Source organism: Ciconia boyciana, chromosome 1 (assembly GCF_034638445.1).
Source record: "Ciconia boyciana chromosome 1, ASM3463844v1, whole genome shotgun sequence".
In the NCBI taxonomy this organism is placed as follows: domain Eukaryota; kingdom Metazoa; phylum Chordata; class Aves; order Ciconiiformes; family Ciconiidae; genus Ciconia; species Ciconia boyciana.
This window is the reverse complement of record NC_132934.1, coordinates 54,684,312-54,694,751: the sequence shown is the minus strand read 5'-3', so window position 1 is coordinate 54,694,751 and position 10,440 is coordinate 54,684,312. Positions and strand designations below refer to the sequence as shown.

At 53.2% G+C, this 10,440-nt stretch overlaps 1 protein-coding gene across 1 annotated transcript; it reads right to left on the bottom strand.

The window, feature by feature from the left end:
• Positions 1 to 469: 469 nt before the first annotated feature.
• Positions 470 to 9,364, bottom strand: ARHGDIB (Rho GDP dissociation inhibitor beta). Its single transcript, XM_072866873.1, has 6 exons — positions 9,205 to 9,364; positions 5,374 to 5,562; positions 4,708 to 4,791; positions 3,773 to 3,849; positions 2,210 to 2,273; positions 470 to 1,258 (listed from the first exon to the last, which is right to left on the bottom strand). The coding sequence occupies exons 2-6, from the start codon at positions 5,549 to 5,551 to the stop codon at positions 1,059 to 1,061; spliced, it is 603 nt and encodes a 200-aa protein (XP_072722974.1). The 5' UTR covers positions 5,552 to 5,562; positions 9,205 to 9,364; the 3' UTR covers positions 470 to 1,058.
• Positions 9,365 to 10,440: the final 1,076 nt, after the last annotated feature.

The window sequence follows — 10,440 nt, the reverse complement described above, 5'->3', positions numbered from 1 at the left end:
CCAGGCACCCCAGCTGTGTAAGAACATCCCTCCATACGGAAGGAGCCACCGCACTTCTCCAAGTGCTGGGGCCCAGAGAGGCTGATGTTCCCTTGTGCTTGGCCAGCAGGGCAGCCACTGGGACATGCAGCTCTTGCATTGGCTCTGCCTATGGGGAACAGCTGCCGTGGTAAGCGTTAAACATGAGAAGGCCACATTATAGCTCCTTGGGCTCATTCAGTTGCCACCTGGAATGAGAGGTAGGGGCTGTCTACCCCTAGAGTCTACCCCCATCATGGGCCAGACTTTGGGTTTCAAAGAAGGATCATGAACACCCTGAAGAAAGCAGCTCTGAAATAACTTGCCTAGAGAGTTAGGGAGGGCTATTTCCCTTCTGAAAAATGCTCTTAAGCCTTCCTATAATGCATTCGCCATATCCACCTCACTGAAAAGCATACTCCAGAAAAGAATGTGACACTCATGCAGAAAAGAAGAAAGAAACTGCTTTTATTCTTGAGACACTGAAGTCTTGTTACAGCATCTAGCTGCATTCCCCCTGACTGGTTTTGCCTGCACAAGGATGGATTTTAATGGGGTAGGGCACCAGATTCAGACCAGGAGACCATCATGGGAGGTAAGTAACCATTTACAATGAGTCAGAGCACATGGCAAGTGTAACTCAGATAGGGATTTTCCAGGGACCAGTCCGCCCTGCCAGGTGATCTTATTTCCTAGAAAAGGCACTTCCGGGACCGGAGTTGGTACAGGAGAGATGGAGGCAGCAGGAGGAAGTACTGGGAGAGACAGAGGGAGACGCTTCCCAATTTAACCCATTATGTGTCATGTGGCAGTGGTGAGAACAGGCAGGTTATTTTCAGTGTATCAGAAGAAGCAGCAAAGGCCACCTGCAGGCCTGTGCATCGACCGAGGCTGGCACAGAGCCCTGGTGCCAATGGGAAGGGCTGCCAGGGCTGTGGCCAGCCACGGTGGCAGGAAGGAGCAGCGTGGTGGGCATGGCCCACCTGGAGACTGGTGCAGGAGGCAAGGGGATGGGAAGGGGGAAGGCAAACTGGGTGAGCTCATTCTGTCCATTCCTTCTTGATGGACAGGTTCCATTCCCAGGTGAGATGGTCGTGCTTGTCGTCATCCGTGAAGAAGGACTTGTTGTGATAGGTGCCTCGAGCCAGCATACCCTTAGGAGCCTCCTCAATAGGTGTCAGGAACTCGTACTCCTCTGGCCGTGGCCCATAGCTGCCAACCATGAATGTGGCTTTGTCCACTAGGAAAAAACAATCCACAAGGGATGAGCCCCTCAGGTGGGGAATGATAAAGGAGAGAAGGAGCCACAAGCATGAGCACAGATCACAGACAGAAAGGAGATAGTGGGGAGAGGAAGGGACGGTCCATGCCAGCAAGGGGAACAGAATCAGTGGAAAAGGTGGGTTAGTGAAGCACAAGGACAGCTGGAAGGATAAATGGATGGAGGGGCAGATGGACAGGCAACTCAATCTGTACCCTCTCACACGTATGTGCTGCTGGAAGGGAGTGGATAAACCCAGCATATGTCTCGAGATCTCTCTTGATCCCCCGCTACTTCTCTTTTCTGGTGAGCTGACACCACTTACGTGTGCTGAATGGGATGCTGGAGCCTCAGAGGTGGTTGCATGCAAAAATGCACGTGGGATGTGTGTGTGCAAAATGGGACTTTCCTCTGCCTTGTTCAGGCAGGGCAGCACTGCACAAAGTGGAGAGGTCATGGGCAAACACAGGGCTCCGCAGACAGTGGAAAGCTTTGTAGAGCAGCTCTGAATTTTACCAAGTGCATCTGGAAGAGCCTTCAGGGGGTGGGAAGCTCCACATGGGCTGAGCCACTCTACAGGGGGCAGGGGGGGAGGTGAAGAGCTCTGTATGGAGAGGAAATCTGTGGCAAGCACTGTCTAAACAGTGTCTCTGGGGACTTTGCTGCTGCAGACAGTGGTGTAACATACAGATACCAGAGCTGTCTCATATTGAGTTCACACAGGAACAGGAAACAGTTGGCCTGGGTGATGCAGAGTACAGGCTAATGCACTCTGCTGAGAAGTCTCGCCTCCTGTGTGGTGGTGCAGGGGCGGCCCTCGGGGCCAAGGGAGGCTCTGTCCCGGCCCAGAGCTGCGGGAATACTTCTTTGAGCAGAGGGAACACAGTGGTAGGAGCACTGGTGTGTGGGGCACAAAGGTCTCTTACTCACCCTTCACTCCTGTCCGGTAGGTGTGCTGCACGTATTTCAGTCCCGACACAATGTCCCTGTTTACCTGCAAGAAGCGACCAGAAGTAAGTGTCAAGGGAAGGGTTTTGGTTCTGTATCTGCTGGTTTTCTCTCTCCTTAGAGGCATACCCATCTTGGCTCCCTGCACCACTGCTCTCAAAGGCTCAGCACAGGACACATTGTAGGGAGTCCCAACGTGACTTCTCCATAGGCACCTGGAGACCTACAGCATCCTCTGTGCATCTCCTGCATTTCCCCATCCTCTCCTTGACTTTGAAGCTGACTGGAGCACATCAGTCAGTTTCACAAGATGGGCTGATGAGGACAAAGAAAAGTGAAGCAGGGAGTTCCCAGTTAATAATTTCCATATTGAAAACTAGACATGGGTGACTAGAGTCATCCCTCCAGCACAACTGGGTGGGCAAGATTAGCTGAGCACTCCCAGCTGCCCCCTAAGCTATGTGGGGAGCTGACAAGTTTCTCCTCAAAAGACAGCAGGACATGGTTTTGTTCATAATCTTTCCTCAAATCTCCCATGGATAGCTTGGAGGTGTCCCTTGCTGTCTCCCTCCAGCATATACTGCCTCCCCGCAACGCTACTCAATCTGGAAACAAGACGAGCAGATCCTTTTACATCCCAGGGGAGAATTCACATGGTGCCAGCTCTTACCACCCTTGGGACTAAAGGAGAGAGTTAGAATAATTTGTCTGGCTCCAGGTGTCTCCCGTCAACAGGGCTCAGATACAGATGTAAGTATTTCATAGCACAAAGGAGAGCTGGAGGTGCCTCTGGGGACAAAGTCATCTCTGAGACAGCGAGTGAGCCTCAGAGAAGGGAAATCTTTCCTACAGAACCCACAACATTAACACTTTCCATCCTCTGTTTCAGGAGAACTGTCCTCTATCCCTTTTTGCCTTCTCTGCCAAAGCCAGCTTTGTCTGCAGCAGATGTGTGGAGATGATCACTTCAGTGCTGGATGCCACACTGCAGCGTGGCCAAGTTTCATTTTCAGCTGGAAACAGAAGAAATGGCTGACACACTGGTTAATGGGCTCATTTCTCCCCCTCTCCCATTTGGGTATATCGTGACCTAGAACAACTTGGGTATCATCAGCCAAATGCTACCATATTAAATCTTTTTTATGCATACATGAAGCCCAGCAACGCAGACTGAACCAGTACTTTATGGAAAGCCATTATCTCCTCTCCTCCCTATCCATTCCCACTCTGTGTGAATTAGAGATTTTCTGGTGGCTGAAAAGCCAAGCCAAACTCAGCCACAACTACCCATCTGGCTTCCAAACCACCTGTTATTCACCATTGTGAGTGGACAGAAAGCAACTTCTTCCAAGGGGTGAGCAAACAGAAGCAATTCCCTGGAAAGACCTGGTGTCCCTTGTTGGGTAGAACAACACCTGAAGCTAGGGGAGCTTTACAAGGGCCCAGCTTTTGGGCAGACATGCTGCCCGGCTCTAGTTATCTGATAGACTGCCGGTGACTGGCCTCAGCAACGGATGAGAAGCAACCAGAAGGAAAACAACTCACTCTGAAGTGGATCTTAACTCTGTATTCCACTCCTTCCTTTAATACGAAGGTCTCTTTCTTGAGTGCTTCAAGGTCACCTGTAAGGAGAGGATCAAGCTGTTAGCTAGAGGTGTCACAGCGAGAAGAGGCCACATGCGGCGGGATGGGGCTGAGAATGGTGTTGGAGGTGAGCATCCCTTTGAAAGATGGCACACCTGCAAAATGAGTACACGGAGGTCTGTATAAGCAGTTGCACTGTGAGAGCACGTACACAGAAACACCTGGGCCTGGGTGTACACATGTGTCTGCATCCACATCTATGAAGATAATGACTAAAGAAACACAGGTCTGGGCATATATACACAAAGATATTTATGCGCAGACTCGTTGTTGGGCATCTGCAGGAACGTGTGCATGCTTCATCCATGCCCAGCCCCAGGCTGGGGTGAGCGGAGCATGTTTTGCAGCTCCTGCCCAGCTTTCAAGGCTGCCTGTGCTCTGCAGGGCTCTGCGTGATTTCGGTTGAACAGGAAGCCTCTCTGCTCCTCCAGGCCCAGCTTCCTCTCTCTGCAGAAAAGCCCATATAAGGTGAAGCCTGGTTCTCTCCCCATGTCCCCAGGAGCCGGAACTGCAGTATTGCTAGATTCTGAAGTTTCAAAACAGCTCGTTACCCAAATGCATGCACATCCCTTGTGTTTGTGAGGTCTCATTGAAAGGAAGTAAGAAGAGAAGGCAGGAGAAACCCAGGAGCTTCTAGACCCTTGACGCTCTCATCAATTACATCTCCTTTTCTTTTTCATACATGTATACTTTAAAATAAGAAACAAGGCTAAGATGCCCTCAGTGTTCCTCTAAACCCCACTGAAGCATCCCAAGGACAAACTCCCTTTCAATTTGAAGCATGCCAGGGCCTTTGCTTGTTCCTCTTCATGCCCAAGGACAGAGTCTGTGCCTACCTGTAAGGTCCATAGTGATCGGTCCTGGAGCAGAGTCACATACCAGGGTGAGTCGGGTGACCACCACGTTGGGAGCTGTTGGGTCTGCAGGTAGGAAAGTCAGGGGGAAGCTGTCAGCTTGCAAAATTAAATGCTCGGGGAGGGGAACGACACTGAAGAAACAGGGTTGCTTTCCCACACAGAAACTGCACTTCATGAAATACCCAGTAACACCAGGCTTCTCTTAGCACAATAGGACCACGCATCTGCCCCAGTCCTTCAACATGGATCCCTCCAGCCTCCATCCCAATACCTAGAGGAGGTCTTTCCACTACAGGAGACGCCCCTCTTAAGATCATTCTGAGCAGCAAGGCCCCCTTTCAGCATAGGCTGGTCCCCTCATGTTTCTAACCCCTCAGGAGTCCTCCAAGGCCCACATACCTCCCACCACAAGTCCCTTTCCAATGCCAGCACTCCCTAGTAACCTTATACCTAATGCTCAGAGCATCTTCCCTGCTTCCTTTACATGCATCTCTCCACCTGCCCATCCCCAGTCCTCCAGCAGAAGCAGTGCATGTGCCTGGTCAAACAAGCTCCCTCTTCTTTGAGGCCATCTTGCCCCATCCCCACAGCACACTGTTGCAATGCATCTCCCCAGTCCCTTCCTATCAGCGTGCCCCAGCCTACCTACTACCACAGGTCCATCTCCCAGCAGGGACTTCTTGTACTTAGCGAGGCTTTCATCGTCCTTGTCCAACTCTTGCAGCTCCTGCAGTGTTTTCTGGGGAGGAGGTTTGTAGTTGAGTTTCCCATCCAGCTCATCATCATCTTCCTCCACATGAGGTTCTTGGGTCTTCTCAGTCATGGTCACTTGGTCTGGGTAACAGAGGAGGGGGCAGTCAGTGGGATTGCTCTGCAGGGGGTAGCGTCCCTGGGGGCACTCAGGTCCGGGCACAGTGTGGGCACACGGTTCAGTCCGCCAGGCAGGCAGGCACCCACCCAGCGCCGAACGCAGCGGGATCGTTACAGGCAAATGGCGACGGTGATCGGCTGCAATCCCGACACTGCCGTGCTGATATTCTGGCTCAAACACAATCCCCCTCTGCCCCCGCTCTTCTCCCTGCAGGCACCATGCGCACACGCAGACCTACACCATTCTTCCCTCCCGGGGAGGAGGTGCGGGAGCGGAGGCTGAAACCGGAGTGATTTACAGCCACTCTGCAGCGCAGTTGCTGGCCGGCAACCCTGCAATTACAAGCCACTGTACAAGGTTTCAGCACTCGCCAGCTACCTTGCACAAAGAGCCACTGCCACACACAGACATGAATAAAGCCAAGGCCAGATGTTTCATTCACCCTCTCATAATGGGTTAAAAGCCACAGTCAGGCAGCATTTCATACAAAGATCAAATACCTGACAACAACTCCTTTATATTAGCAAGTTAGAGGAAGCCCTCATGGAAACACACCCGCTACAGTCTATCTGCTGGCGTTCTCAGTGCTTGCTCCCAGGAACAACTCACTTCACGCACCGATCAGGTCTCCTTCCCGCTCAGGAAGGAAGCGCGATGGTGACCGCATCCAGCCCGGCTGCAGAGCAACCCTGCATACCTGTGCTGCATCAGTGGGGCTTCTCAGAAAGGAGAGGCAGGACAGCTGGAGCCCGCAGCCACGCAGCCAGCATGGCTGGGACACGCGCCACTGAAGGCAGAAGGGCAGCGAAGCTGCTTGGGTGGCATCCCAAACAGGAGCCAGAGCGGGGAGAAATCAACTGAGGGGCAGCCAGGCGGAGGACAGGGAATGGGGAACAGGGGACAAAGGCAGGAGAGGTGAGCAGTGCTGTGCCAGGTCCCCCTTAGTCAGCTGCCTGCCTCGCGGAGCCAGCCGCATGGTCCTAGCCACCTTCCTACTCTTCAGAGAAAGGCTGAAAAACAGAGCAGTGCCCTGGTGCAGTGATGGTTGTCATAAACAGCCAAGCCATTCCTTGCCATTTGGCAGCAAGGAGATTTGGTCAAGCTACACAGATCATTCAGTTCACTTTGGCTTATCCTTACGTTAACTCCTTCTCAGAGGCTGTCCCTGCTAAAAATTCCCCTTTTGCCTGCTTATTTGCAATTTCCCTAGCAAGCCCTTTATCCTTCTCTGCAGCTGTGGCCTTAACATTTGTCCCTGCTCACAAAAGTTAAATTGGGAGCTACTGGGATAGTTTTCTCATTCATTAAAACAGAAAGGAAATACAAAAAAAATATATGCAACAGTTCAGGGTGAATCAGCAAGTGGAATCAGGCAGCAATGAGTAATATGCAGACCTCCCAGTGCAATTCCAGTAGGAAAAAAAATCAAGGAGGGGTATATTGGCATGTTACAAAGGGACAAAGGACCAAGCAGCACAGGAACAAGAAGACTCAGTCCGGCATGCTGATGGGCAACAGCCCTGATGCAAGACTACTTTGCAATGGCATTTTGTGGTGAGTTAGGAACTAGTCCAGAGCAAGTAGCTGGGAAATAAAAGGGAATCCCAACTCAAATGGACATGACAGAAAGCACATCCCAGCAGCTGAATAACCCTGGCTGAGTTCATGCCCAGCCCTAGGAGTGTGAAGGACCTACGTGCTATGGGAAAGGCTCTTGAGCTTGTCCTCATGAGGAAGGAAACCAGAAGCTCCCTCATGAAAGCAGTAACTGCTCATGCCCCACTGCTCTGCAGCCCCAGCACAGTCACCTTACAAAGCCTCGCGATCCCCTCAGTGCCATCCCATGCTCGGCACAGGAAGAGGACGTGATGAGCCATGGCAGCCACCACCAGGTCTTGCCTTCCACTTGGGCTCCAGCTGCGGATCTGAGTCATTTCCACTCTCCCGAGCTCTCTCGCGATACTAGGCTGCATCTGCCACCACTACAACCACAGAGCAGAGCTGCCTGCCTCCACAGGGTGTTTTGTGGTTTATCACAGGAGAGAGAGAGATCCAGGTGATGGAGAAAGAGATCTCTGGCCGCACACAGAGAAAAGGCAGAAAGCCAGGGCTGGACCAGCTGGTTGTTCCCCATCCCTCAGACCTTCCCTTTGCATCATACATGCTGCAGAGACTTCCCCTGCCAGCTTGTGGGGGCAGCTCACTTGAGGGGGGATGCTTTTAGGCTCTGAAAACCTCCCAGAGAGGTAGACAGGCAGTCTGCTGTGCCAACAGCAAGCCCGCTGGGGAACAGCAAGAGCCAGGCTGTCTGGGCTGAACAACCGCTGGCTCACATGCGTCTCAGGAAGGTACTGATCAGACCCAATTCTGGCATTTTTCCCCAAGTTGTGGACCTGACCCTGCCTTCCTGCCAAATTCCCAGGCAGGAGGTGACCAAGAGGAAAGCTCACATCTCAGCTGCCCCTGCCTCTACTTGCTCCAGCCCTGGAACTGGTCCCCTCTGCAAGCTGGGATATGCTACTGGGCTCAGGCACCAGCGCTTCCCCAGAGTGAGTATGTCAGTACACAACTGCTGGGTCCCTGGGCTCCTTTATCACTGCCCAGGCTGTGATAAGATGGACTGGGCTAAGATGGAGACCCCCATGGCCTCAGGCCACGAGCCTCATTAAAAATGAGAAAATTAACCCTATAAATGCTCTATGCAAGGAGAAATTTGGGTGATTTGTGCTCTGCCCTAACACATTTTTTCTTCCTTTCCTGCAGCCCCAACCCACAGTCGTGCACCACCTGCATCTCTGAGGCCTGGCCGCACCCACAAAGCAGTGGGGAGAAGGGCAGGTGCAGCGCTAGAGACCCCCTGCCAGAGAGAGAGATGGCTGCAGGAGGGAAAGGAGGAATCATGCCCTGCCAAGGGGTGCCAGGGTCTCTCAGCTGGGCTCTGCCTGTGCCAGGGGTGGGTGGCTGCCCTCGCACCTGCAAGCGGGAGGGGGCAGGAGATGTGGTGGATGGTGGGCACCTCCTTGCCCCCCCCCCCCCATGCCGCCACGGGACACAAAGAGCGATGTCACAGGGTCATAATTTTATTCACTCTCCCTCTGTGCATCAAATTCACTCCCCCAAACCACCCCCTGATCGAGGGCTTATCTGAAGGAAGTGGGCTTGGCAGGGAGGAAGCAATTTTCCGCCATGGGGGAGAAACACACCGGCCCCACCAGCGCCCCCGGCCTCCCCATCCCACCCCCCTGGGGTGCGAGGGCAGAAAGGGAGCCCATTGCCCAGCCATGCCCGGGGACCGCCAGGTGCCGCTCCGCAGGGATACACCCGCCGCCACCCCCCGGGGCCCTCCCGCCACCCCGGGGGCGCGGGGGCTGCCTCCCCTCCCTCTGCTCCTCAACCCCACGACAGCGCGGAGCCCGACTTCCCCCTCGGATGCAGGCAGGGCCCTGCCCGTCTCCCCGGGCAAGGCTGGGCAACGGAGCCAGCCGCCGGGAGCAAAGGCGCAAAGTTGCGCGGCGCCAGGGGCGAGCGGGCCGGGGCTGAGCCCGCTCCCCTCTCTCCCCCTGCCCGGCTCCCCCCGTCCTCCCCTCGCCTGGGCTCGTACTCACCGGCTGAGCGGCGCCTGCGGCCGGGGTCCTCCTCCGCTCTCAGCGCTCAGCTTTGAGCTTTGGCAGTTGGAGCAGGAAGGAAGTTGGTGAAGAGAGAGAGGAAAAAAAAAAAAATAACACTCACACGCAAAAAAAAAAAAAAAAAGCAGCCGCCGCCACCACCAGCCCACTCGCAGAGGAAGCCCTGCGCGGCCCCGCATGCTGCAGCGCTCCGCCGCCTGCCTGCCCCGCTTTGTCTGCGCGCCCGCCCGCCCGGCGCTGCGCTCTTTTTGCGCAGCGGTGCGCAGGGCTTTGTCTGCGGAGGAGAGCCCGGCGGGGACGCGGGAATGCTCCCCGTGCGCGGCTCCGGGCTCTCGGTGCGTGCTGCGGTGCCTGCGAGCGGAGGGGGGGTCTTTGTTTTTCAGCCCTGGCTTTTATTTTGTTTATTTTCCTGGTGTAATTAAGGTCGGTTTCAAAAGCTGGCCCTGATTTATACCGATTAAAATAAGTAGAGAATCGGGTTGAGTGCATTCCTGCATACATGGGGGGTCTGCAAACGGGGGTCATTGCAGATGAACCTCATTTTTCCTGGTTAACACATGCTACCTGCTGCACTTAATCAGCTAATTGTTCCCAACTCCCAGCCATTTTCACACAAGCAGTTTCAAAGATCAACTATCTCAAGAAGAACAAGCTTGCATTTCCCAGGGATGCTTAAATGATCAGAAAGATTTTAAACCACTTCCTCTCTGAAATATCAGCAGATTTTCTCTTTCTTTTCTACTCACGGAGTGCCCACTTAGTTCTTCAGTCACATAAATCCTTCACGCACACAATCCTCAGTGCAGAATTTAAGAACAAACTAGATCATTGGTTTGCAACCAACAAATCTGGATCTGCAATGACTGATAGACTGCTCTTAATGCATTTGCAGAAGCAAAATAAGCAAAGCAAATCTATTGTCAATGGGCTTAAATTCACTGCCCTGGATCCGTATGTCCATTAGAAACGTTTATCATACACAAATTTTTAAAGGTTGCAAACAACTGAGTAAGAGGGCTCTCCTTCAGGGATGGACAGATCTCAGAAGAGGGGGACTGATTTTCCCAGCCTACCATTGCTTTCATGGAGGCTATGGGTGCCACTGATTCTGACCTCATGCATTTCAAGGGACAAACAGAGCATATGTCTGGCTGGCAGTAGATTTCCATTTAGCAGGGACTGCAGCCTCAGAAACATTTTAAGCCTCCATGAATT

Excerpts from the sequence above, each read along its gene's own strand:
- ARHGDIB (XM_072866873.1), bottom strand. The coding sequence starts at position 5,551 with ATGACTGAGAAGACCCAAGAACCTCATGTGGAGGAAGATGATGATGAG. Across the intron at positions 3,850-4,707 it reads GATCACTATGGACCTTACAG|GTGACCTTGAAGCACTCAAG; the intron begins GTAGGCACAGAC and ends CTCTCCTTACAG. Across the intron at positions 2,274-3,772 it reads GAGTTAAGATCCACTTCAGA|GTAAACAGGGACATTGTGTC; the intron begins GTGAGTTGTTTT and ends CGCTTCTTGCAG.